At 53.3% G+C, this 25,678-nt stretch overlaps 1 protein-coding gene and 1 long non-coding RNA gene across 16 annotated transcripts in view; one reads left to right on the top strand and one right to left on the bottom strand.

Moving 5' to 3' along the window:
• The window catches only part of LOC147355818 (immunoglobulin lambda-1 light chain-like), a 340,682-nt gene that overhangs the window by 210,412 nt on the left and 104,592 nt on the right, over positions 1–25,678 (bottom strand). For 2 of the 15 annotated variants that reach the window (XM_086348953.1, XM_086348966.1), the window contains exons 1-2: positions 5,936–6,042; positions 5,523–5,826 (exon numbers count right to left, since the gene is read on the bottom strand). The exons of the other annotated variants lie outside the window; for them this stretch is intronic. In XM_086348953.1, the coding sequence (XP_086205079.1) occupies positions 5,523–5,826; positions 5,936–5,990 (359 nt within the window). In that variant the 5' untranslated portion in view covers positions 5,991–6,042. Of the gene's footprint in view, positions 1–5,522; positions 5,827–5,935; positions 6,043–25,678 lie in introns of those variants that run through there. 15 annotated transcript variants of the gene reach the window in all.
• On the top strand, positions 11,566–24,285 carry LOC147355822 (uncharacterized). The gene is made up of 5 exons (XR_015144820.1): positions 11,566–11,660; positions 12,721–12,838; positions 17,087–17,130; positions 22,372–22,465; positions 23,472–24,285. It is a non-coding gene; the product is annotated as an uncharacterized LOC147355822 (long non-coding RNA).

The following is a 25,678-nucleotide window of genomic DNA, read 5'->3' as shown; positions in this document are numbered from 1 at the left end:
CATCCCTCTTCCACGGGGAACACCCGGGCGTTCTGTGGGCAACGGGGCAGCCTCTGCAGGGGTCTCTCATCCCCTGTCCAGGTATTCCTGGAGGCCGAGTTTCCTGAAGGAAGTTCATTCTTGTTGTATGACCGTCCCTCTGTCCTCAGTTGGATTTCAGGTCTGGGCACTGACCCAACAACAGAGCAGCGGGAACTGAGAGGCAAGCCTGTGGCTCTGAGCTGAGAGCTGCTGTGTCCCCTGGGGGCCCAGGTGCAGGACATCACCCTCCAGTGAGGACCCTGATGCCCACGTGGGCAAGAGCCAAGGGAGGAGGTGCCAGCCTGCCTGGCCAGGACCCTGGGCTCTCAGAACCAGGCCCACAGCGCCCCCTGCTGGACTCAGACCTCCGCCTCCCCCACTTCACACCAAGGCCTCCTGGAAGGGCTTTTCTCACACTTGCAGCTGGGTCTTCCTGATGTCACCGCCCAGGGCAGTAGAATGAGTCGCCTTCATCTAGTTTGGGCTTGGTCATTGATTTTTCCAGGTACCTAATGAGAGATCCAACCAGTCCATCCTAAAGGAGACCAGTCCTGGGTGTTCACTGGAAGGACTGATGCCGAAGCTGATACTCCAATACTTTGGCCACGTCATGTGAAGAGTTGACTCATTGGAAAAGACCCTGATGCTGGGAGGGATTGGGGGCAGGAAGAGAAGGGGATGACAGAGGATGAGATGGCTGGATGGTATCACAGACTCAATGCATGAGTTTGGGTGAACTCCAGGAGTTGGTGACGGACAGGGAGCCCTGGCATGATGCGATTCATGGGGTCACAAAGAGTCGGACATGACTGAGCGACTGAACTGAACTGAACTGAATGACCTCAGACCCCTCAATGGTATGCTAATACACTAACGAATTTCAGGATTCCCTGATGTCTGAGTTTGCTCCGCCTAGCTCGTGGGTTCACTGCCAGAACACAACCACCCGACCTGAGTTTCCAGGGTTCAAACTCCCAGCGTGCCTGTGGGTGGTACCTGGTCAGGATTCTGTCTGAGCTTCCTTCCCAGGTTGATAAGGAGTCAAGGTTGAATTTGCAGGGCCTCCCGGGACCTTCCTAGCCCAGACTACATGGCTCTGCTCTTATTTCTGTCTTTGCAAAGAGAATAGGAGGCTCTCAGGAACAACAAAGCCCTTCTTGGTCACTTCCAGGGGTTCTCATTTACCCTTCATCATGGTCCTCACAGTACTTCTTTTTGACTCAGATATTTAAAGATGTTTATAGTCTCATTTTATAATCTTTCAATATTAAACGTTTGATATAAAAAATTATGCCTATAAATGGGAATCTCATCCTGTCTGGGCTGAGAAACCCATCCCAGACAAGGGTTTCATCTCTGGTGAGAAACCGTTATGACCGTTACCTGATCTTCATTGGACATGGTGAAGTCTAACGTTCTAACCTTCAATTGTTAGAATCCATAGATTTAATGGAGGTGGGATTATAAGGTCTGTGTCCAAAATAGTGACATTTATCCAATATCATCTCAAACAAGGAAGCAGGGAGGGAAAAGGGGGAGAGATCATGAGGCAAAAGAGGAGGAAATGAGCAAGTGAGGAGTCTGAGAGCCACATCCCAGTGGGGAGGGTCTCCCAGTACCTGGAGAGGAGGGCTCTTCAGGCAGCAATCCCCAGGGAAAGGGAGGACCCAGCTTCCCTAAGGGTCAGGGTTCAGGGCAGAGCACAAAGCCTGGAGCAGGAGAGGGACGTGCGGGGGTGTAGGAGAGGCCCCCTGGGGCTCCAGGGCACAGCTGCTGGGCTTCTGCTTCCTTGACATCCTGCTCAGTACCTGTGAGGGACCCTGTGTCTCTGGGCACATGGGCATTCTGCTTGTATATGAAGACCAGAGTGAAAAAGGGACAGTTTCGTGGACCCCATAATGATGGACCTGGATGAGGAGGTGACACTGCCTGGATTTAATAGCACAAGTGAGAGCAGAGACCTGAACCAGCACTGGTGAGGTCACAGGCAGGGTCAGGGCAGTGATGGGTCGGACACGGGAGTAGAGGACAAGCTTTCATCAGACATCCCCATCACACGGGGATTCCCTGTGGCTGTGGTTAGTGATGAGCTGTGTGACACTGATGACCAGCCTCCTCATCAGGCTGGGGTCCAGAGTGACCAAGGAGTGTGGACTTGATCCTGGGCCTGTCGACCCACAAGGAGCCAGAGAACAGGGCTGAACCCCTGACTGTCCCTCACCTCTGTCCTGAGTCACAAAGGCAGGGACTTTGCCTGGAATCCCTTGTCATCATTGCCACGGTGATCTCCGCTTCCCTGCTGACCCTTCTACAGGACATGGAGCCCTTGGATCTGGACTCATCACAGGAGTCACAGGCAGAGGGACACGGGCACATCCTGGGGAGCCCCAGCTCCTGACATTCCAGAGACCACCGCAACCAATAGGAAATGCTCCAATGGGGTGGAGATGAGAGAAGGGGATGGCAGGACACAGCCCGCACCTGTGGGTCAGGAGAACCTCTCCCGGGCTTCCCTGCCTCCTGCGATGTACCACCGGTGCCCCTCACTCCTCATGCTCTCTGCTCTGCCCCTTCAGGAGCAGGGTTCACACCCTGGGGGACGATCTGCCTGCTGGGATGGTCCATGGACTCTGCTGAAGGCGCATCTGGGAAAGCCTCCTGCTCCTGATGTCAAGTGACGGAGCTCAGCTCCACGGCTCCCTTGATCACACGGATGACCAGGGTGTACTTCAGTGGTAACATAAATTGTTTACATTTTCTGAGACTTCAGCAAAACTGACTGTACAACTGAGAGTAGACATACTATGAACCAGAACATACCTCAGGAATGAATTGATTCTGGGGTATTATTTAACATTTGACGGTTGTCTAAGAATAAGCCCCTGACAGGCTGAGCCTCTCGTCCCAGTTTCCCATCTACCTGTGTCGCTGTGAGAAGCCCTGTTGCACCAGCCTGCACGGTCAGAGTCAGCTTCATGCTCAGGCTGCAGCCCAGAGACGAGCAGGAGGCCCACGTTGGCCGAGGCATCTTTGGATCCAGAAAACCCACGGGGACCCTGGAGCCTGGTCCTTACTGGAGTCTGAGTGGTAGGATCGGAGGACCGAGGAGGGCTCTCTGGCTTCTGCCGGTTCCAGTAACAGCAGAGCGGCCGACACCGATGTCACTGCTCAAGGTGCAGGGAGCCATAGAGTCAGCTGTGGTCTGTGAGGGAACAGGGGTCTCCACACACACAGGCCCTGAAACCATTGCCAGTCACAGCAGTCCAGGGCCTCAGGGCTGCAGTGTGGTCACTCACAGCAGCACCAGGTCTAGGGGCTAAACTAGGTCTCCCCTGAGAAACCATTAATAAACAGGGGTGGCCTCAACCTACTTGCAACCTTTCAGAAGAAAGTTAACAATGCTGCTGCTGCTGCTAAGTCGCTTCAGTCGTGTCTGACTCTGTTCAACCCATACGGCAGCCCACCAGGCTCCCCCGTCCCTGGGATTCTCCAGGCAAGAACACTGGAGTGGGTTGCCATTTCCTTCTCCAACGCATGAAAGTGAAAAGTGAAAGGGAAGTCCTCAGTTGTATATGACTCTTAGCGACCCCATGGACTACAACCTACCAGGCTCCTCCATCCATGGGATTTTCCAGGCAAGAGTACTGGAGTGGGGTGCCATTGCCTTTTCCGAAGTTAACAATACAACCATTAATTTAAGATTCTCCTCAGATACCAAAAGAAAATATTAGAAAACCACGTGAGAATTGATCAGAACTTAAAATGATCACGTGTCTGTACAAGTCAGTGGGAACGTTGTGGAGTATTCTAGATTCACTTTCCCCTTACGCTCTTACATGGAGCAGAAGAACAGGAAGAGCAGGGAAGGGGCTTCCGGGGAAATTTGTGCTGTAAGTTGTGAAGTATGGCCAAAACATTCTTATTCTCACCACGTGAAACGAAATATGACTTTATGTCCATTTCTGAGCTGCTGCTACAGTGTCCGCCTCCCACAATGTGCAGTAATTGTGTTCCTTGCTCAGTAGCTGGGTGTGAGGCCCGATTCCACCAGCCAAAGGTCCAAACTGCTTGATTTGGAGCCTATTAAGCAAGGTTCCTCTGACACAGAGGAAAATATGTCATTTTTTGTGTATGAAAATTGAGGATAAGGCAAATTTAAGGCTTAAGGGAAAAGGGAGAATTAGAAGGAATAATCCCACTTATCCCAAAATACATCACTGTTAACTGTGGCCCCACAGCCCAGGCAGCCAATGTGCAGACCCCGCACATGTGTGTGAAAGGGCAGTGACAGGGAGCAGGACACAGGCGTGTGACCTGTGCTCCGTGACCCCACTTGCGGGTGAGGCCGGGAGCTCAGGGTTGGGGTCACTTCCCCCTGGGTGAGGCCTCCTGTGAGCAGCAGGGCTGAGTCCCAGCTGAGCAGGAACAATCAGCCTTGTCCTCGGGCTGGGCCCCACCTGACTCGGAGCCCTCCAGCCTCGCTGAGACCCTGCGGGCGGGTTGTGACTCCTGTGTCAGGAGCTTGGGACTCAGCACGACTGAGATGGCAGCCAAGTTGCCCCCTTAGTGCCAACAGTGTTGCTGTTCCCAGGCAGGTGAGTGTGGCTGAGCGTCCATGGAGTCACCGACCCTGGCTGAGTCCCCCCTGCCTGAGCCCCGGACACCACGAGGGGTCAGAGCAGGCTGAGAGCAGGACCTGCTCCCTGTGCAGGAGAGGGCCCATGGCGTGGGGGTCTGCCAGGGCTGAGAGACGTTGATGGACCCCCAATTCGGACACTGAGATAGAGACTAACAGACCCTGTGTCCCCAGTGATGGGAGACAGATTTTCTGTGTCCTTTGAGACCCTCTCCTGGGAATGGGCTGCTGTGGGGGCGGGGTGGGGGCGGATTTGAGGACAGAGGGGAGAGAGGAGCCTCCATGCAAGGGCAGAGCCCTCGATGACCTGGACCCAGGGTGGGGCAGCAGCAGCAGAAGGTCCAGCAGAGCCTGAGCAGGGAACCCCTGGGCTGCCCCACTCCCACAGTTTGACAGGAATCCTGGTCTAGTTCCTGCAGGCCTGGAGCCCTGGGGGAGCCTGAGAGGCGGTCACAGGAAAGGCAGGAGCAGTAGCATGGGCCTCACCTCAGCCCAAGGACAGCCGAGGACCTGAAGTGTCCTGAATCAGACGCAGCTGGACGCTGTCTCTCTGGTTCTGACCTGACCGTCATGGACTCTGTCTGCCAGAACCTGCCTCTGGCATTCAGGGCCTTCTGCTCAACTTCAGATATTCATATAAAATGTGGTTGTCAAAAGCAAAGCCTTGGTGAGGGCGCAGAATGAAGAAGAACTGAAAGGATTTCCCAGACCAATTTCCTGGTGTGGGGCTCAGACCCACGTTTTAAATCAAACAAACAACAGAAATGTCTGCATTGGTAGAAGATGCTTCAGCCCCGAGAGGCCCGTGACTTGGGGGAGGGCAGGTTTTCGTCTCACTTCCCCCCTGGCCTGGAGCACTGTGACAGTACTGCTACTGTAGTCACCAGTTGCACAGAAATAATCCGCCTCGTCCTCAGCCTGGAGCGAGCTGATGGTCAGGGTGGCTGTGTTGCCAGACTTGGAGCCGGAGAATCGGTCGGGGACCCCCGAGGGTCGACTGCTACTACCATAGATGATGGTTCTGAGGCCCGATCCTGGGACCTGTTGGTACCAGCCCACACCATAACTACCGATGTTGTTGCTGCTTCCAGAGCAGGTGATGGAGACCCTCTGGCCCAGGGAGCCGGACACGGAGGACGGCTGAGTCAGCACAGCCTGGGCCCAGGATCCTAGAAGGGAGAGAGACAGAGATGGTGAGTCTGGGGTCCAGACACGATAGCGGGGAGCACAGCATGTGTGTCTTTCCAAGACCTCTCCCCTGTCCCCGCATCCAGTCACCTGTGCAGAGAGCGACCAGGGTGAGGAGCAGAGGGGACCAGGCCATGGTGGACATGGTCAGGGCGTCCCGCCGTCTGTGGCCCCACAGCTGAGCAGAGCATCCCCACAGCACTCCTTCCCCTCTTCATATGCTGAGAGGGGGAGTGGCCTTTCATGCAAATGACCGTCCTTCCCACACCACCCCCACAATGCTCTGATCACCTCTGGGACCTGGGTCAGCTTCCTGTGCCCTAAGGAGTCCAGTGGGTGATCAGAGGCGGGGTTGTGTGGGGCTTGGGGATGGGAGGTCACAGCTGGGAACCCTGAGCAGAAAGCACCTGGAAGCACCAGGGGACTCATCTCAGATCTCATAGCTGCAGACCCACAGGAATGGCTTTGGATGGCCCCCTGGTGTCCTGGCCCAGACATACATCCTGTGACCTAGTGATCAGAGCTCTTAGAGTCAACTTTCCCAAAACTGGCTTTGAAGTTACACAGTTCAGGAAGAGTTGTGTTGGAAAAAAAGATCCAGGTGTAATTTACCCTGTAGTGCATGTGAGTGTTACACAGTGGATGTGTGACTTTGAGATTTTAAATGAACCAAAATGTGATCATGAAGTAGGAAAAATCTAAGGTCATCACTTAAAATAGATGCCTAAACTTAACTGAAGAAAATGTTGTGGTTCAGTCACTAAGTTGTGTCCGACTCTGGCTCTGTTTTAATTTTGCATTGCCATGGTACTATTTCTAAAACATAATGTTCCTTGTAGATTCTGTTCTTTAAATAAGATCATTTTAAAGCCTTTCTGACAAGCATCTCCACTGAAGGATTTTCATGTCTTAGCAGGACGTTCTCTCTGTGAAACAGGGCAGGCTGAGTTATCAGAGCCATGGGTTGGTCTCAGATCTGAGATGAGACACAGGGCATAACAAGGCAGATCAGCTGTTCTCAGGAATCTCAGACGGGACCATGCACATGGTCAGACAGAGCAGCAGTCACGGCCCCAGGGGCAGAGCCCCAGGACAGGGTCTGCTTTCCCAGCCCAGGGCTCCAGCAGCTTCTCCTGGGCTCACTGTGCATAAAGTCAGTCCCACAGCAGCTGAGCACAGACACTCCTCAGCCAGGAAATCATTTCCCAGGTGTCAGGACCGGGGTTTCTCTCCCCTCCTGAATCCTGACTCGATGGGCACACGAGACAGAGTGTGAACGTTCACGGGATAAATCAGCTGCTGGGTGGGCATCACTGGGTCCCCTGGGAAATGAGGGGGAACCAGAGGTGGAACAGGGAGGGGTCGAGCTGGGGTCACACCTGAGAGCCGGAAACCTGAGGCTTCTCGGGAAGCAAGGGTTAGAGACGTTCAAGGAGGGGGATGAGGAAGTGAGTGTTTCAGGAAGATCTGGAAACTCGTTCATGACTCGCTATCAGCATGAGCTTGGTCATCACTGTGGAGGCCAACAGTGTATGTTGTAGAAAGAGCGAGGCCCAGAATTGGGAGGAAAGTCACGAATGAGGAGAGCGGGAGGGCAGGCTCTGAGCAAAGAGATGAGGAGGAGCGGGCGCAGGCTGAGGAGAGCTGGAGGGGTTCACCGAGTGGGCTCTGGGGGCTCCTCCCCTCCTCTCTTTCTGGGAAGAGGGTGGGGACTGATGACTACCTGACCCCTTCACCCTCCAACTCTGGATGCTCGGCCCCGGGTGCAGCTTCAGTCCCAGGAGGAGGCCTGGGGGCCGCGGCTCTGAGTCTGTCCCCTGAGAGGAACCACCTGCTCTCACATCCAACTCAGTCCACTGAGCCCGGGTGCAGGGCCAGCTCAGGGGACCATGGGGGTGCGTTGAGGGGCTGCCAGTTCTGAGCAGGTGCACAGCGCCCCCTGGTGACGCACCCGGGGAACGTTCTCGGCGGTGAGAGTGGGAGCAAGGTGCCGCTCAGTTACTTGGTTCTCAATCCTGTCTGACTCCTTTGCGGCCCCGTGGACTCTAGTCCACCAGGCTCATCTGTCCATGGGATTCTCCAGGCAAGAACACTGGAGAGGGTTGCCGTTTCTTGCTCCAGAGGATCTTCCCACCCCAGAGACAGAACCCACTTCTCTTATGTCCCTTGCATTGGCACCGGGTTCTTTACCTCTAGCGACACCTGGGAAGCCTTATGAGAGGAAGCAGGGGCGCTCTTTTTCCTGTCACCAAACACTCTGTCAATAAACAAATGAATGAATTGAATAGCAATAAGTATTACATGTCTTTGATAGTGTGCAGATACTTCTTTTTTATTTCTCCTATTGTATTTTCAGGTGATTCTGACTACTTTTTCTCCTTTTCCTACATTTATCTCCTTTTCCTTAGGACCCAAGAGTGTTTGTACTTGCTCATCAAATAGATTTGATGATTTGTCCCTAAAAACATCTGTCACCTGATTTCATCATCTCAGGCATCTCACCAGTGATGTCTATGCCTTCTCACTTCCCTTCAATATTTAGTATTCTGGTTCTTGATAGAAGTGACAATTATACTGGATACTGGATTCTGTGGAAATTGCTTGTAGAAACTCTGGGTTCCATTTCCTTTTCCTTTAACAGAAAATGCTTCTGTGGTGGAAGCTCAGGGATGTGCGTTCACTGCCCAGTGACCCAGCAAGGGCGCACTGACTCCCCTGCTCCGTGCTGCCGACTCTGACCTGGGAGCCGGGGGCAACTGCAGTCAGCAGCTCCGTCATCCATGGGTGTATGACCACCCCTTGTGTGCCGCTGCCCTCGCGAGGGGCGTTGAGCTGAGGGGGCAGCGGAGCTGCAGTCAGGGGACACTCAGTCTGCTGGGTTCTGTGGTCTCAGGGACTCCAGGAAAGGAGGGGCAAACACCTTGCCCTGGAGCCCCATGGCTGTGGCGGAAGCAGGTTTTTGTCTCCTTCTCTCTGGCCTGAAGCACTGTGCAAACTTTCAAGCCATCAGCCCATGAGAAACAGTAATAATCAGTATCATTCAGCATGAACTGAGGTGGTCAGAGAGGCTGTTGCCAGACTTGGAGCCAGAGAATCAATCTGGGAGTCCTGAGGGTCGTTTGCTATTTTCACAGGTCAGGACTCTGGGGGCCTTTCCTGGGAGCTGTTGGTACCAGCTCACATAAAGACCCCAGTGTTGCTGCTGCCTCCAGTGCAGGAGAGGGTGACACTCTGACCCAAAGTCCCGGACACGGAGGGCGGCTGAGTCAGCATAGCCTGGGCCCAGGATCCTGGAAGAGGGAGAGACAGACATAGTGACTCTGGGGTCCTGACAGGAGAGCAGGGAGCAGGGCCTGTGAGTCTTCCCAGGGCCCTTCCCCTGTCCCCACATCCAGTCACCTGTGAAGAGAACGACCAGGGTGAGAAGCAGAGGGGACCAGGCCATGGTGGACATATCAGGGCGTCCTGCCTTCTGTGGCCCCACAGCTGAGCAGAGCGTCCCCACACTGCTCCTTCCCCTCTTCATACCCTGAGAGGGGGAGGGACCTTTCCTGCAAAAGATCCGGTGCATCACACTGACCCCTCCTGGGCCCTGGGCCGGGTCTCTATGCCTGAGGGCGGCCAGAGGGTTCTCAGGTGTGGGGCTCTGTGGGTTTCAAGAGTGGGAGGTCACAGCTGGGAGCCCTGAGCAGAGGCCACCAGGCCTTGTCAGGGAGTTCTATCGGGGGGCCCAGCTCTGCCTCCCACCACCCAGCTTCAGCAATGGGCCCCGAGCGCCCCCAGCCCCTTGTCCAGGCCCAGACACACATCCTGTGAACTGGAGACCAGAGCTCTCAAGGACAGATCCTGCCTCCTGCTCTGTGCACTGCCCCCCCTTTAGCACCAGGCCAGATGCCCCTTCTGTGTCTCCCTGAGCTCAAGGCCATCATGGGCTCCCCTCAAATCCTCAGGATGAATCTGTCCAGGGCTTCCATGACTGCTCAGGGGTCAGGACTGAGGGATGTCTGAGATACAAATTCCTCTCAGATCAGGAACAGGTCAGGGCAGTGCCGGCCCCGGAGCGGGAAGGTGGGTCTCCTTCTGTGCAGGACAGCAGGGTCCCTCCTCTGTGGGCCTCCTCCCTGGTGGGCAGAGCCCTCCTTCCTCTGTGTGTCCCCTCAAGCCCTGAGGAAGAGGGGGCACATCTCTGAGGAGGGGGTGAAAGTGTGGAGAGTGGCCTGTGGTGGGACTCAGCATTCCTAAATGCCTGGATCTTTACTGTGTGTTTGAACTAAAGAGCCTCTTGATGAAAGCGAAAGAGGAGAGTGAAAAAGTTCGATTAAAACCCAACATTTAGAAAACTAAGATCATGGCATCTGGTCCCATCGGTTCATGGCAAATCGATGGGGAAACAGTGGAAACTGACAGACTTCACGTTTGGACTCCAAATCACTGCAGATGGGGACTGCAGCCATGAAATTAAAAGACACTTGCTCCTTGGAAGAAAAGCTATGACCAACCTAGACAGCATATTAAAAAGCAGATACATGACTTTGCCAACAAAGGTCTGTCTAGTCAAAGCTATGGTTTTTCCAGTAGTCAAGGAAAAGTTGAGAGTTGGACTATAAAGACAGCTGCGCACCAAAGAAATGATGCTTTTGAACTCTGGTGTTGGAGGAGACTTTTGAGAGTCCATTGGACAGCAAGGAGATCCAACCAGTCCATCCTAAAGGAAATCAGTCCTGAATATTCACTGGACAGACTGATACTGAAGTTCCAATACTTTGGCCACCTGATGCAAAGAACTGACTCATTTGAAAAGACCCTGATACTGGGAAAGATTGAGGACAGGAGGAGAAGCAGACGACAGAGGATGAGATGGTTGGATGGCATCTCCAACTCAATGGACATGAGTTTGAATAAACTCCAGGAGTTGGTGATGGACAGGGAAGCCTGGCGTGCTGCAGTCCATGGGGTCGCAAAGAGTCGGACATGACTGAGCTACTGAACTGAACAGAACTTACTGTGTGTGAAGCCTTCCACACGCTGGACCCTGTCCCATGGCCTGTCTTATGAAGTGGCCCCTCCTGGGCGTCTCTCCTGCAGGCCCAGGGCACCGGCTGCAGGGAGCAGGCCTGGTGATGCTCCTGGCAGTTTTTATTGAGACTCTGAAGGGCTCTGAGCAGCGTGTGTCCCCAGGGATCCTGATACATAATAGCTGTTAGGACCAACCATCCCAAATAGCAGGTTAGAGAAGGTAGAGGTCAAAGTGATTGGTTGGAAAAGAACGGTTGACTGTAGCTTGCCCTGCACTGGTGAGGTGTTACACTCTGGGTGTGTGAGATTTTAAACGAACCAAATGTGGTAATGGATTAGTGAAAATCTACAGTCATTCCTTAAAATCTGTGCATGAATTAAATTGATGGAAAATCGACGTTCTCTCTTAATTTTTCACTTACAAGGGTACAGTTCTGGAAAACTAATTATCATTGTAAGTTCTTTTTTATTAAAAAGTTCTTTTTAATTGACTTCATAGGTATCCTAGGAAATTTTAAATATTATCCAGTAAAAATATTTCTACAAAGATATTTGTATTCCTAACTTGTTTGGACTTTGACTGAGGCAGGGCTAGAACCAGCTCTTTCTGCCACATATTGCCTCTCCACTGGGGAGTGCTTATCTCTGAGCAGCCTGTGAAAACAGGGCACGCTGACGTATGGGAGCCATAGGTCAGCTCAGAGCTGAGTTGAGGGAACGTGCATGACAGGGCAGGTCTGCTGACCTCGGACACTCAGAAGTGACCATAGGAAGATAAGCTGAGTTAAAGGAGGTCCAGGTAAGGCAGCAGTGACCGCCCTGGCCGGGAGGGGATGAGCTGGGGTCACACCTGAAGTCTGGAGACCTGAGGCTTCTCTGGTAGGAGGGCTAGAGAGGTTGCAAGGGAGGACAAGGCTGGTCAAGGAAGCCTGGAAACTGACCCATGACCTGATAGAGTGACGTTGGTCTGGAGGAGGAGGTCTCTGGTGAAGGGTTGTAGAGAGGAGCCCAGATTGGGGAGGAAAGTCATGGATCAGAGGGGTGCTCTTAGGAAAGAGCAAGAGAGGAGTAGCAGAGGCTGCGTGGAGAGGGAGGGGTGCAAGGGGTGTGCTTGGGGGCCGCTCCCCTCCTCTGCTCCTGGGGAAGAGGGTGGGGCCTGATGATGGCCCTGAGCCCATCAGACTCCAGGTGTGACTCCTGGGCCCCGTGTGCAGCTTCAATCCCAGCAGGGGGCCAGGGGGTCGGGGCTCTGGGTTTGTCGCCTGAGAGGAAGCACCTGCTGTCACGTCCAGCTCAGTCCAGTGAGCCCTGGTGCAGGGTCAGGGGACCACTGGGTGTGTTCGGGTTCTGCCAGTTCTGCAGGTCCACAGCGCCCCCTGGTGATGCGCTCGTGGAATGGTCACGGTGAGGAAAGTGAGGAAGGAAGGGCTGCCCTGTATTCCTCCATTGGAAGGACTGATGCGGAAGCTGAAACTCCAGCACTTTGGCCGCCTCACGCGAAGAGTTGACTCATTGGAAAAGACCCTGATGCTGGGAGGGATTGGGGGCAGGAGGAGAAGGGGACGACAGAGGATGAGATGGCTGGATGGCGTCACTGACTCGATGGACATGAGTCTGAGTGAACTCCGGGAGTTGGTGACGGACAGGGAGGCCTGGCGTGCTGCAATTCATGGGGTCGCAAAGAGTCAGACACGAATGAGCGACTGACCTGAACACTACGAAGTCTGAACTGAACTGAGTGAGGTTGCTCAGTCGTGTCCGACTCTTTGTGACCCCTTGGACTGTAGCCCACCAGGCTCCTCCCTCCGTGGAATTCTCCAGGCAAGAGTACTGGAGTGGGTTGCCATTTCCTTCTCCAGGGGATCTTCCCGACCCAGGGATCGAACCTGGGTCTCCCGCATTCCACGCAGACGCTTTAACCGCTGAGCCACCAGGGAAGCCTGAAGTGAACTCAACGTGGTAAAAACTTTATTCAAGGTAAGAGTACTACAGTGGGGTTTTATAATCGGGGAGAGAGATTGAGCTTAAGTCTGACTCCAGCAGGGACACAGCTGGGATTTACAGCTAAGAACAGAGTGGGTCCACGGGGTTGCAAAGAGGGGCTGGGAGACTGAAAAGCAATGAACAGCAACAGGGTGGGTGTCGGTGGGTGGAAACTTACTCAGAGAACCATAAGGGTGAGGGTGGGTTCTGGCTCAACTGAGAGGATCCTTGCCGAGGCTAGGCAAGGCTGATAAGATACTGAGGTGAGTGGTAAGGAATTTGAGCTGATACTGAGGGTGGTCAATCAAGGGTGGGGGTATTTTTTCTAAACTGACTTAGCAGATTCTGGCTAAAATTGGACCAAATGGACAGCCGCCCCTGGATGAAGACATCGCCCAAAGTTGGCAGTGCATTACTGAACTACTGCTGCATAACAAATTACCGCAAACTAACAGCTTAAAATCTCAAAATTTTTGAGATCTTTATGTCACACGAGTGTATGTTCCTCGGTTCTTTGTCTCCTCACAACAAAGATTTGAAGCAATGGACATTAAAGCCCTCGGCGTGTCACAGCTCTCGGGTCTTAGACAAACCGTGTTGTAGCTCTTAGGAAAATCAGTGTTACAGCTGTATTTTATTTAGAAGATAGCAGGAGAATCCATCCTTTTTTTCTTTTTTTTTTTGTGACTCAACTGAACTGATTTTATTTTTTATTTATTTATTTTTTATTCTTTATTTTATTTTATTTTTTAACTTTACAATATTGTATTGGTGAGAATCCATCCTTAAAGCGTGAGGGCATGCCAACCCAAAGACTCGAAGAGAAGAGAGTGGAGGAGCGCACGGGGGATGGAGAGAGAGAAAGAGTGGATGCACAGGGGAGAGAAAGAGAGAGAGAAAGTGCTTTGGCTCCTCCTTTTATATGTTTTTTCCTCCACCTGGTCCTGCCCTATGCAAATTGGGCTTAGCCAGGAGTGCTGTTTCTTCTACCTGAAGTCTTCACTCTGGTCCTCAGACCTTCTTTGTCCTATTTTTGCCGGCTTTTCCCTTCCTTGTCTTTTAGCCACCGCCATTTTGGACTCCTTTTCCCTATTCTACCTACCTAACAGTATTAATAGACAGTATCTTAACAGACCCAAGACCAGGATTGATAAGAACTAATAACTTTCAAAATTTGCTTTATTGTTAGTATTTGTGATTATTGTCTGTATGTTTAGGACCCCAATGAAGTTGACCCAGAGTTGCCTACCTGAACCCCATCTGACCAGTTCAAGGTTACCAGACATAGACCCTTCTCTCAGACAGGACATCCCTGGGGCTTACAGAATGCTTCCCAGCACCAAAATCAAAGGTCAGCCTCGTGTCCAGTGATGTGAATGATTCTTCACACTGTGGTTAAATGTACGCCAATGATTCCCAGGTACAGAGGGTGTGAGCCTGGGGACAGTCTCTCACCTCGTGATTCTCAGGGGATCCATGGAGCTGACATAGTGGACGTGAGACCAGTATGGAAGCGGCCCTCAGACAGATCCCAGAACAGGATGTGCTGAGGCCCCAGCTCCAGACCCTCCAATGTGGGGAGGAAGAAATAACAGAGAACGCAGTCCTCCCACTGCTGTTGGACACCCGTCACCACAAAGAGCCGTCAGCCAGCGGGAGGTTTTTGTCGCCCTTCCCCACAGCCCTGGGCATCGAGGGAACACTGAGGCTGCGGGCCCACAAGGAACAGTAATAGTCAGCCTCGTCCGCAGCCTGGAGCCCAGAGATGCTCAGTGAGGCGGTGGAGCCAGAACAGGAGCCCGAGAGCTGGGCTGGGAGGCCTGAGGGCAGAGAACTTCCCAGCACCACGGTTCTGGGGGCAGCACCTGGGCGGTGTTGGGACCAGCCCGCGCCATAGAATCCAACGTTGTTGCTGCTCCCAGTGCAGGTGAGGGTGACCGACTGACCCAGAGACCGTGACACGGAGGCCTCCTGGGTCAGCCCGGATTGTGCCCAGGACCCTGCAGAAAGGAAAGAAAGACACGGGGACGGTGGGGCTGGGTCCCGCAGCACTGCCTGGACTCCAGGGGTAAAGAACAGAGCCCTGGGTCCCACTGGGGCCACGCCCCCAAGCCCCGAGGATCCAGTGACCTGTGCGGTGGGCGAGGAGGCTGAGGAGGACAGGGGTCCAGGCCATGGTGGGAGTATTCCCTGAGTCCCTCCTTCCAGTCTCTCAGCAGACACAGCCCCTCTGGGCTCCTTTATCCCTCCCACAGCCTGGGGAGGCAAGATGGCCATGAAAATCGGTCCCTCCCATAACTGCTCCCCCGCCTTGTCCTCTGAGTCTGCCCACCTGCTGGGTGTGGGGCCTGTTGTGGGTGCGGCTGGCTTGGCCTGGGCAGGAACTCCTCAGGGACCCCAGGGAGCCTGGGGCACAGGGCACCTGCCTGGGGGCCAGAGGGTGCGTCTCTAGCTGGGACCACAGCCTCAGCCCCTCCAGAGCGGCCCTCTAGCGCCCTCTGCTGTCCCAGGAGGGGCTGCTCCACTGGGAGGGGAGATGCCAGGACCCCAGAGGGGGCCAGGCTCCTCCCACCTGGGCTGAAGGCCCCGCCCCCAAGAACCTGGATCAGGCCTCAGCCTCCAGGCTCAGCCTTGGTGCTTAGCACCCCTGTAAGGGTAAGGAGTGGAGAAGGCAATGGCACCCCTCTCCAGCACTCTTGCCTGGAGAATCCCAGGGACAGGGGAGCCTGGTGGGCTGCCGTCTATGGGGTCGCACAGAGTCGGACACGACTGAAGCGACTTAGTAGCAGCAGCAGCAGCAAGGGTAAGGAGAAGAGGGGACCACCGAGGAGGACTAGGAGCGAGGGAACATCACTCAGGGCAGAAGTGAAGGGACGTCCCCGCCCTCTGGGGTATGCAGTGAGCTAACTCAGGAAGCTCCAGGATGGCATGAACGCTGAGTTCCTGGGTTCAGATTCTCAGGAGCAGAAAGTCAGTTCAGTTCAGTTCAGTTGCTCAGTCGTGTCCGACTCTTTGTGACCCCATGAATCGCAGCATGCCAGACTTCCCTGTCCATCACCAACTCCCGGAGTTCACTCAAACTCACATCCATCGAGTCGGCGATGCCATCCAGCCATCTCATCCTCTGTCGTCCCCTTCTCCTCCTGCCCCCAATCCCTCCCAGCATCAGGGTCTTTTCCAATGAGTCAGCTCTTTGCATGAAGAGGCCAAAGTACTGGAATTTCAGCTTTAGCATCATTCCTTCCAAAGAACACCCAGGACTGATTTCCTTTAGAATGGACTGGTTGGATCTCCTTGCAGTCCAAGGGACTCTCAAGAGTCTTCTTCAACACCACAGTGCAAAAGCATCAATTCTTCGGTGCTCAGCTTTCTTCCGGAGAATGCAATGGCACCCCACTCCAGTACTCTTGCCTGGAGAATCCCATGGACGCAGGAGCCTGGTAGGCTGCAGTCCAAAGGATCGCTAAGAATCGGACACGACTGAGCGACTTCACTTTCACTCTTCACTTTCATGCATTGGAGAGGGCAATGGCAACCCACTCCAGTGTTCTTGCCTTGAGAATCCCAGGGACAGGGGAGCCTGATGGGCTGCTGTGTATGGGGTCGCACAGAGTCAGACACGACTGAAGCGACTTAGCAGCAGCAGTAGCAGCAGCTTTCTTCACAGTCTAACTCTCACATCCATACATGACCACTGGAAAAACCATAGCCTTAACTAGACGGACCTTTGTTGGCAAAGTAATGTCTCTGTTTTTGAATATGCTATCTAGGTTGGTCTTTCCTTTCCAAGGAGTAAGCGTCTTTTAATTTTATGGCTGCAATCACCATCTGCAGTGATTTGGGAGCCCCTTTATTTTAAAGTCTGACACTGTTTCCACTGTTTCCCCATCTATAACCATAAAGTGATGGGACCAGATGCCATGGTCTTCGTTTTCTGAATGTTGAGCTTAAAGCCAACTTTTTCACTCTCCTCTTTCACTTTCATCAAGAGGCTTTTGAGTTCCTCTTCACTTTCTGCCATAAGGGTGGTGTCATCTACATATCTGAGGTTATTGATATTTCTCCCAGCAATCTTGATTCCAGCTTGTGCTTCTTCCAGCCCAGCGTTTCTCATGATGTACTCTGCATAGAAGTTAAATAAGCCGGGTGACATATACAGCCTTGATGTACTCTTTTTCCTATTTGGAACCAGTCTGTTGTTCCATGTCCAGTTCTAACTGTTGCTTCCTGACCTGCATATAGGTTTCTCAAGAGGGGCGGCGGTGAGGAGATACCCCTCGTCCAAGGTAAGAGTAACCCAATAAGACGGTAAGTGTTGCGAGAGGGCATCAGAGGGCAGACACACTGAAACCATAATCACAGAAAACTAGTCAATCTAATCACATGGACCACAGCCAGGTCTAACTCAATGAAACTAAACCATGCCCTTTGGGGCCACCCAAGACGGGCAGGTCATGGTGGAGAGGTCTGACAGAAAGTGGTCCATTGGAGAAGGGAATGGCCAACCACTTCAGTATTCTTGCCTTGAGAACCCCAGGAACAGTATGAAAAGGCAAAATGATAGGATACTGAAAGAGGAGCTCCCCAGGTCGGTAGGTGCCCAATATGCTACTGGAGATCAGTGGAGAAATAACTCCAGAAAGAATGAAGGGATGGAGCCAAAGCAAAAACAATACCCAGTTGTGCATGTGACTGGTGACAGATGCAAGGTCCAATGGTGTAAAGAGCAATATTGCATAGGAACCTGGACTGTTAGGTCCAAGAATCAAGGCAAATTGGAAGTGGTCAAACAGGGGATGGCAAGAGTGAACGTCAACATTCTAGGAATCAGCGAAGTAAAATGGACTGGAATGGGTGAATTTAACTCAGATGACCATTATATCTACTAGTGCGGGCAGGAATCCCTCAGAAGAAATGGAGTAGCCATCATGGTCAACAAGAGTCCTAACTGCAGTGCTTGGATGCAATCTCAAAAACGACAGAATGATCTCTGTTCGTTTCCAAGGCAAACCATTCAATATCACAGTAATCCAAGTCTATGCCCCAACCAGTATCGCTGAAGAAGCTGAAGTTGAATGGTTCTATGAAGACCTACAAGACCTTTTCGAACTAACACCCAAAAAAGAAGCGGTGGCTGCGTGGGCACAGGAGGCCCAAAAGGGGCCACTCAATGTTCAGGAGCAGAAAACCAGGCCCCATTAAAAGGATGTTCGTGGTCACCGGGCAGAGATGAAGACTCAGGCTGAGAAGCTCTGAGGGCGGGTCCTGGGGCCTCGAGGCCCACCTCCCACCCGATCTTTGTCACCACTTCTGCGGCAGCATTTCCTGGGGGAGCAGGAGAAGGAACCGCTCAATTGAGCCCAGGTCTTTCGCCCTCACCGAGGTTGAAGCCCGCCCAAGGCTCCTTCGGGGTGGACCCGTGCCCCCCACCATCCCGCCACTCCCCAGCCTCCTCCACAGCCGGCTGCTCACCGTGTCCGGCTCCTGGTTGCCTTCCACAGCAGCTGCAGACTCCGCGACTGGGTGTCTGTAACTCATGAGTCTGATGCCAGAATATAAAGTGTGACCTCACACACACGGCAGAGGGGCCTTTACAAAACTCTCCGTGTCCTGGGTTACACTGCTTTACTTTCCGCATCCTGGTACTTCCTGGTGAAAATGAGGACGTGGGTGTCAGAGAAGGATGAAACCTCAAGCCAGTGTTGTCAACACGGCTGGGACACCCCTGAGGAACTGGTGTCGTCTCTCGGGTCGCCGTGTCCAGTTCAGGGAAATGGAGGAAATGATAATTCAGACGAGGCTGACAGTGAGGGTGGGTGGGGGGAGGGTGCGTCCACAGCGAGTGGCCAGCGATGCCCACAGCAAGCCCACAGGGAGGCCTGCTCAGCTGCTGGAGGATCAGGGAACAGGAATTTACACCAAATCCAAAGGATATATTTAGGAGTCAACTGTGGGCCAGTTCTTTCTGAGCCTCTGAGGCACTAGGGAAACCCAGAGGAAGCCTTGCCTGCGGGCCCCAGATTGTTCCTTCTCCCCAAAGTAAGAGTGTGATCCTGACACTCCTCCAGCCCTTCCTGCTCCACACCCACCTCCATCACACACACACACACACACCTCGCTATCACACACACACATTCACACACACACCCTGCTAATACACACACACAAACACACCCCTCCATCACACACACACACACACCTCCAACACACACACACACACACACCCCTTCATTACACACACACGCACACACACACACAGCCTGCTATCACACACGCATACACACACCTGCATCACACATACACACACACACCTCCATTACACACACATACACACACTCCTATCAAACACACACACACCCTGCTATCACACACACACACCCCTCCATCACACACACACACACATGCACACACACCTCCATCACACACACACATATACACCTCCATCACACAAGCACACACATGTGCACACACACAGACACACCCTGCCATGACACACACACACACAGAGATACTCATACCCTGCTATCACACACACATATACACACACACCCCTCCATCTCACACACACAGACACACACACACACAACCCTCCATCACACACACATACCCCTCCATCTCACACAAACACACACACCCATCCATCTCACACACACAAGCACACACACCCTGCTATCACACACACACACATCCCCCGCTATCACACACACACCTCCATCACACATACACACACACCTCCATCACACACACATACACACACTGCTATCACACACACACACACCCCACTATCACACACACACACACCCCTCATCACACACACACACGCACACACACCTCCATCACACACACAGACACACCCCGCTATCACACACACACACACACACACCGCTATCACACACACACACACCTCAGTCTCTCTCACACACACACACCCCTCCATCTCACACACACAGACACACACACACACCCCTCCATCACACACACTCAGGACCAGGCGCCAGGGCACTAAGGACAGATGCTGGGGCACGTGATGACACCTCCCTCTTTCTTACAGAGACAGGATCTCGCAAAAAGCTCTTCTCCCCAGAGAGGGGCCCTGGAGACGGTGGGTCCTGGGGAAGTGACATCACGGGCTGGGCCATGGCCACACTCTGCACCTCCCTCATTCATTAGGGTGCCCTCAGAGCTCCCCCACTGTGTCCAGGGCCTGCCTCCCCTTCCTCACAGGGGCCACTGTGCCCACAGCCTCCCCTTAACCCACCCCGGCTGAGCTGACCTCAGAGTCAGGATCCTCACAGCTGGAGTGCTGGCCACTCAGCCCTTCCTGCTGCTGTTCTGAGCCCAGATCTGCACTCAGGGCTCCAGCCTCCTCATCCCCGGTCTCCTCCTCCAGGGCGAGGACACAAGTCCTTCCAACCCCCAAGTGGGACCAAACCCACGTAGAGCAGCTCAGAGCAGGCCTGGGGATGGGGGCTCTTTCAAGAGCCAAGGTTTCAGTCCTATTGTGGTGTTGTGGTTGCTGGTTACCCAAATCACAGACACAAACTCTTTCAAGTCCCCTCTTTGATGGGTGAGTTTAGCGAATCGGGGTGAGGCAGAGAGACTCAGAGTTTGCCCTCCAGGAGGGACCAGGAGAAAGCATCTCCCGGAATCCACAGTGACCTGTGAGCAGGGACCCAGCCCAGGCCAGAGAGGACACCCTGCTGAGTGCCCATCACACACAGAGACCCATTCAGCCAGACCTAGGAGTTGGTGGGGGCGGGGCTCACACAGCAGGCACTGCCCACAGTGCAGACCCTGGGGAGACCCACAGCGCCCCTTATAATCCCCACAGCCTCCATCTCTTGGTGGAAGTGGTGCTGGCCCGGGGCTGATGCCGGCTCACTGTCAGCCCAGGAACATACAGAGCCATGCCCTGTGCTATGAGCACAGGCAGTGATAGACACTGAGTGTCCAGCTTCTCAGGGAGCAACACTTGCCAAAATCAAATATACATACATATGTACATACATACATGTATATGTACATTTATAAATCTACCAATATGATCATCAATAAAATTCATAGACATTTAATATGGCATTTTAAAATATTAAAACTATGTCAGATTGATTGATTGAAGACCAACATTAAAAAGCCTGGAAGTCTGGGAAAAGACTTTCAGAGAGCAGGAGCTGTCTGGGTCAGTATCAGACTTGCAGGCTTTCAAAGCTTCTTTTCCATGATTAGCTTCAGTGCGATGACTGGGAGCACATGGTGTATAATCAGATCAGTACGTGTTCTGTGGATCAAACTATTGCACACATGTAAAGAAATGTTTAGGGATTACTTTATTCTGCATCATCAAGTTAATGAAATTGAGTATGTCTCTTAAAACTCTTAGAACAGGAAGGGTCGTGCTGGCTGTGCCGGGGTCTCTGAGTCTCAATGTTGTTGATAAAATGGGCACCTGAGCCCCCCATTATGGGCTGAGGGGTCCTTTTGGAGACCTGGACACACCCAGGGAGAGACTGCAAGAGGCACAGGGTGGTGAACAATGGGACAGGAGATGGATCTGCAGCCTCCTTCCCCACAGGGGTGCTGACCACTTCCGCCCTCTCCTGCCTCTGAAGGCTGACCCTCCGAGCACATAGGCAGGGTTCAGTAGCACTTCCCCATGGGCTCCCATCACTGTGCAGCCATAACTACCACTGCCCTGGTACAGCAAGCAGTGATAATCAGCCTCGTCCTCGGGCTGGGCCCCCGTGATGGTGAGGGTGACTTTGTTCCCAGAGATGGAGGCAGAGAAGCGATCAGGGACCCCAGAGGCACGGGTGTTTGTGTTGTAGATAACATTTCTGGGAGCCTGGCCTGGGACCTCCCGGTACCAGCTGGGTTCGTTGTAAGTAGTGACTGACCCAGAGCTCAGTCCACAGGTGAGGGTGACCGTCCCTCCTGGAGACACCGACAGTGACGGTTCCTGGATCACAGTCTGAGCTTCTACCCCTAAGAGAGACAGAAGAGAGAAAGCGGTTGTTATGGAGATGAGGTGCTCTGAGACTCTGCTTGGAGGTGCCCCAAGGCTGCAGAGTCCCGGCCCCTGACCTGAGCCATAAGCAAGCAGCCTGAGCAGTTCAGCATCCAGGCCATGGTGGGGACCCTCCCAGGACATGGCTTCCTGAGCCTCCTGGGCTGCAGGTGGGGTCCTGGGCCTTTTCATACCTCCACCCCGTCAGGAGGAGGAGGTGCCTTATGCAAATCACTTCCTCCTCTCCCTGCCCAGGTCACCTGAGGTCCCTGGGGTGGGGGGACTTGAAGGAGGCAGATGCTGGACCTCACGCAGAGCACAGACAGCACGGGGAGGAGCCCCTGAGAGATGGGGCGACGTCTTTCAGCAAAAGGGCCCCCGTGACCTGGTGACCTCGGCCCTCTATCTCCTCCCCGGAGTGTCTGAGGCTGAAGGAGGAGTTTGCAAGTCTGTCTCTCTTGCCGCAATAATCCAGCCTTTCCCACACCTGAGCCCGTCTTTAGAATACTCTCTGTCTTCTCAGGGAACCCTGAGTCCCGTCTGTGCGATGCTGTCCCTCCTCCTCCTCCAGCCCTGAGCCGAGCAGGAAATCCCGGAGCCTGTGTCTGCTGTGAAGGGTGAGCGGTCGCCCTGGAACAGTCTTGTAAAGTGTCTCTAGTCCCGGCGGTGGGGGGACCAGGGCAGGGGTGGTGACATGCAGAGCCAACGGCCAGGCTTGGGGTGACAGCCTCCTGTGCTGTAAAAAGATATGACAGTGTGGATCAGCTTCAGGAGAACTGTAGATTTTAGGGGCAAAAGATCACCATCTCGTCATGCCATGATGATAGCTGGCAAGTTCAGTCACAACAAAGTTGGAACACATGTCTCATCATCAGAAATAGAAAAACCCCGCGTGTGAAGAGGTAGGTGTGGTGAGCATCACGGACCTTGTAAAACTCCCTTCCCTGTGGTTCTGGGTGGAGCCGATGGACACGGGACGCAGGAGGGGTGTGGGGGCAACGAGGAGGAGAAGGGGCTCAGACACCTCAAGTTAACGTGTGTGGAAGAGACAGGAAAGTCTTGTTCAGCTCTCGTTTCTTTGACATAAAAATGTAGATACTATTCTTATTTTGTATTCATGTTAGATTTGCTGCTAAAGTAGCTGTTTAATAAAATCCACATGATTTTTGTCAGAGGTGTTTGAGAACCTCAACTCATAGAGGTGCAAAATACATATTCCTACTTAATTCTTTTCTTATTAAAGGAACATATTGATGACAGTTTGGCGGAGCTTGTAATTCCATATATTTCATGTTAAAGTGTTAACATAAAGTATTAATATAACGGGAAGGAACGAGTAAGGGAGCCACAAAAACTGACACAACATCACTTTCCGTTGTTCAATTCAAAATGTTGAAATTGCCAAATAACCCAACAGGGAACATGTGTAAATGACACCGATGGTGACAGAGGGTCCTTGCCTGCATCCCTCTTCCACGGGGAACACCCGGGCGTTCTGTGGGCAATGGTGCAGCCTCTGCAGGGGTCTCTCATCCCCTGTCCAGGTATCCCCGGAGGTCGAGGTTCCTGAAGGAAGTTCATTTATGTTGTATGACCGTCCCTCTGTCCTTGTTTGGGTGGCAGGCCTGGGCACTGACCCCACGACAGAGCAGCAGGAACTGAGAGGCAAGCCTGTGGCTCTGAGCTGAGAGCTGCCGTGTCCCCTGGGGGCCCCGGTGCAGGACGTCATCCTCCAGTGAGGACCCTTTTGCCCAAGTGGGCAAGAGCCAACAGAGGAGGTGTCAGCCGGCCTGGCCAGGACCCTGCGCTCTCCGGACAGACCCACAGCGCCCCCGACTGGACTCAGACCTCCTCCTGCACTTCATGCCACAGCCTCCTGGAAGGGCTTTCTCACACTTGCAGCTGGGTCTTCCTGATGTCACCGCCCAGGGCAGTAGAATGAGTCCCCTTCGTCTAATATGGGCCTGGTCATTGATTTTTCCAGGTACCTAATGACCTCAGACCCCTGAATAGTATGCTGATAAACTAATGAATTTCAGGATTCCCTGATGTCTGAGTTTGCTCTGCTTAGCTTGTGGGTTCACTACCAGAACACAACCACCCAAACCTGAGTTTCCAGGGTTCAAACTCCCAGCACGCCCGTGGGTGGTGCCTGGTCAGGATTCTGAGTTTCCTTCCCAGCTTGACAGGTACTCAAGGTTGAATTTGCAGGGCCTCCCGGGATCTTCCCAGCTGACTACATGGCTCTGTTCTTATTTCTCTCTTTGCAAAGAGAAGAGGACGCTCTCAGGTACAACGAATCTCTTCTGATCACTTCCAGGGGTTCTCATTCACCCTTGATCATGGTCCTCACAGTACTTCTCTTTGACTCAGATATTTAAAGATGTTTTTAGTCTGATTTTGTAATCTTTCCATATTAAATGTTTGGTATAAAAGATTATGCCTATAAATGGGTTCGTATCCTTGTCTGGGCTCCTGTTTCATCTCTGGTTGAGAAACCCTTATGACTGTTACCTGATCTTCATTGGACACGGTGAAGTCTAACCTAACCTTCGATTGTTAGAATCCATAGATTTAATGGAGGTGGGTTTATAAGGTCTGTGTCCAAAATAGTGACATTTATCCAATATCATCCCAAACATGGAAGCACGGAGGGAAAAGGGGGAGAGATCATGAGGCAAAAGAGGAGGAAATGGGCAAGTGTGGAGTCTGAGAGCCACGTCCTAATGGGGAGGGTATCCCTATATGTGGAAAGGAGGGCTCTTCAGGCATCAATCCACAGAGCAAGGGAGGCACCCAGCTTCCCTAAGGGTCAGGGTTCAGGGCTGAGCCTCTGACCAGGAGAGGGTCATGTGGGGCATGGGAGAGGCCCCCTGGGGCTCCAGGGCACAGATGCTTGACTTCTGCTTCCTCGACATCCTGCTCAGTACCTGTGAGGGACCCTGTGTATCTGGACACATGGGCATTCTGCTTGTGTTTGGAGACCAGACAGAAAAAGAACAATTTCATGGACCCCATAATGATGGACCTGGATGAGGAGGTGAGACGGCCTGGATTTAATAGTACAAGCGACAGCAGAGACCGCAACCAGCACTGGTGAGGTCACAGGCAGGGTCAGGGCAGTGATGGGTTGACACGGGAGTACAGGCCAAGCTTTCTTCAGACATCCCCATCACACGGGGATTTCCTGTGGCTGTGGTTAGTGATGAGCTGTGTGACACTGATGACCACCCTCCTCATCAGGCTGGGGTCCAGAGTGATCAAGAAGGCCATCTGGACCAACCAGGGGGTAGAGATCAGGGCTGAAACCCTGAGTGTCCCTCATCTTTGTCATCGGGCACAAAGGCAGGGATTTTGCCTGGAATCTCTTGTCATCACTGCCATGGTGATCCCCGCTTCCCCACTGACCCTTCTACAGGCCGTATGTCCCTTGTATCTGGACTCATCGGGGGCGTCACAAGCAGAGGGACATGGGCACATCTTGGGGAGCCCCTGCTCTGGACAGTCCACAGACCACCCAGCCCTGAAGTAGGAAATGCTCCAATGGGGTGGGAAGAGAGAAGCAGAGGGCAGGACAGAGCCAGCACCTGTGGGTCAGGAGAACCACTCCCGGGCTTCCCTGCCTCCTGCGACGTATCACCGGTGCCCCTCACTCCTCACGCTCTCTGCTCTGCCCCTTCAGGAGCAGGGTTCATACCCTGGGGGACGATCTGCCTAATGGGATGGTCCACGGCCTCTGCTGAAGGTGCATCTGGGAAGGACTCCTGCTCCTGATCTCCAGTGAGGGAGCTCAGCTCCATGGCTCCCTTGATCACATGGATGACCAGGGT

This window comes from Bos grunniens, chromosome 17 (assembly GCF_055505025.1).
Source record: "Bos grunniens cultivar Pamir isolate PY7600 chromosome 17, Bosgru_T2T1.0, whole genome shotgun sequence".
In the NCBI taxonomy this organism is placed as follows: domain Eukaryota; kingdom Metazoa; phylum Chordata; class Mammalia; order Artiodactyla; family Bovidae; genus Bos; species Bos grunniens.
Note: the sequence above shows the minus strand (reverse complement) of the source record. Positions and strands in the feature narration are given on the sequence as shown.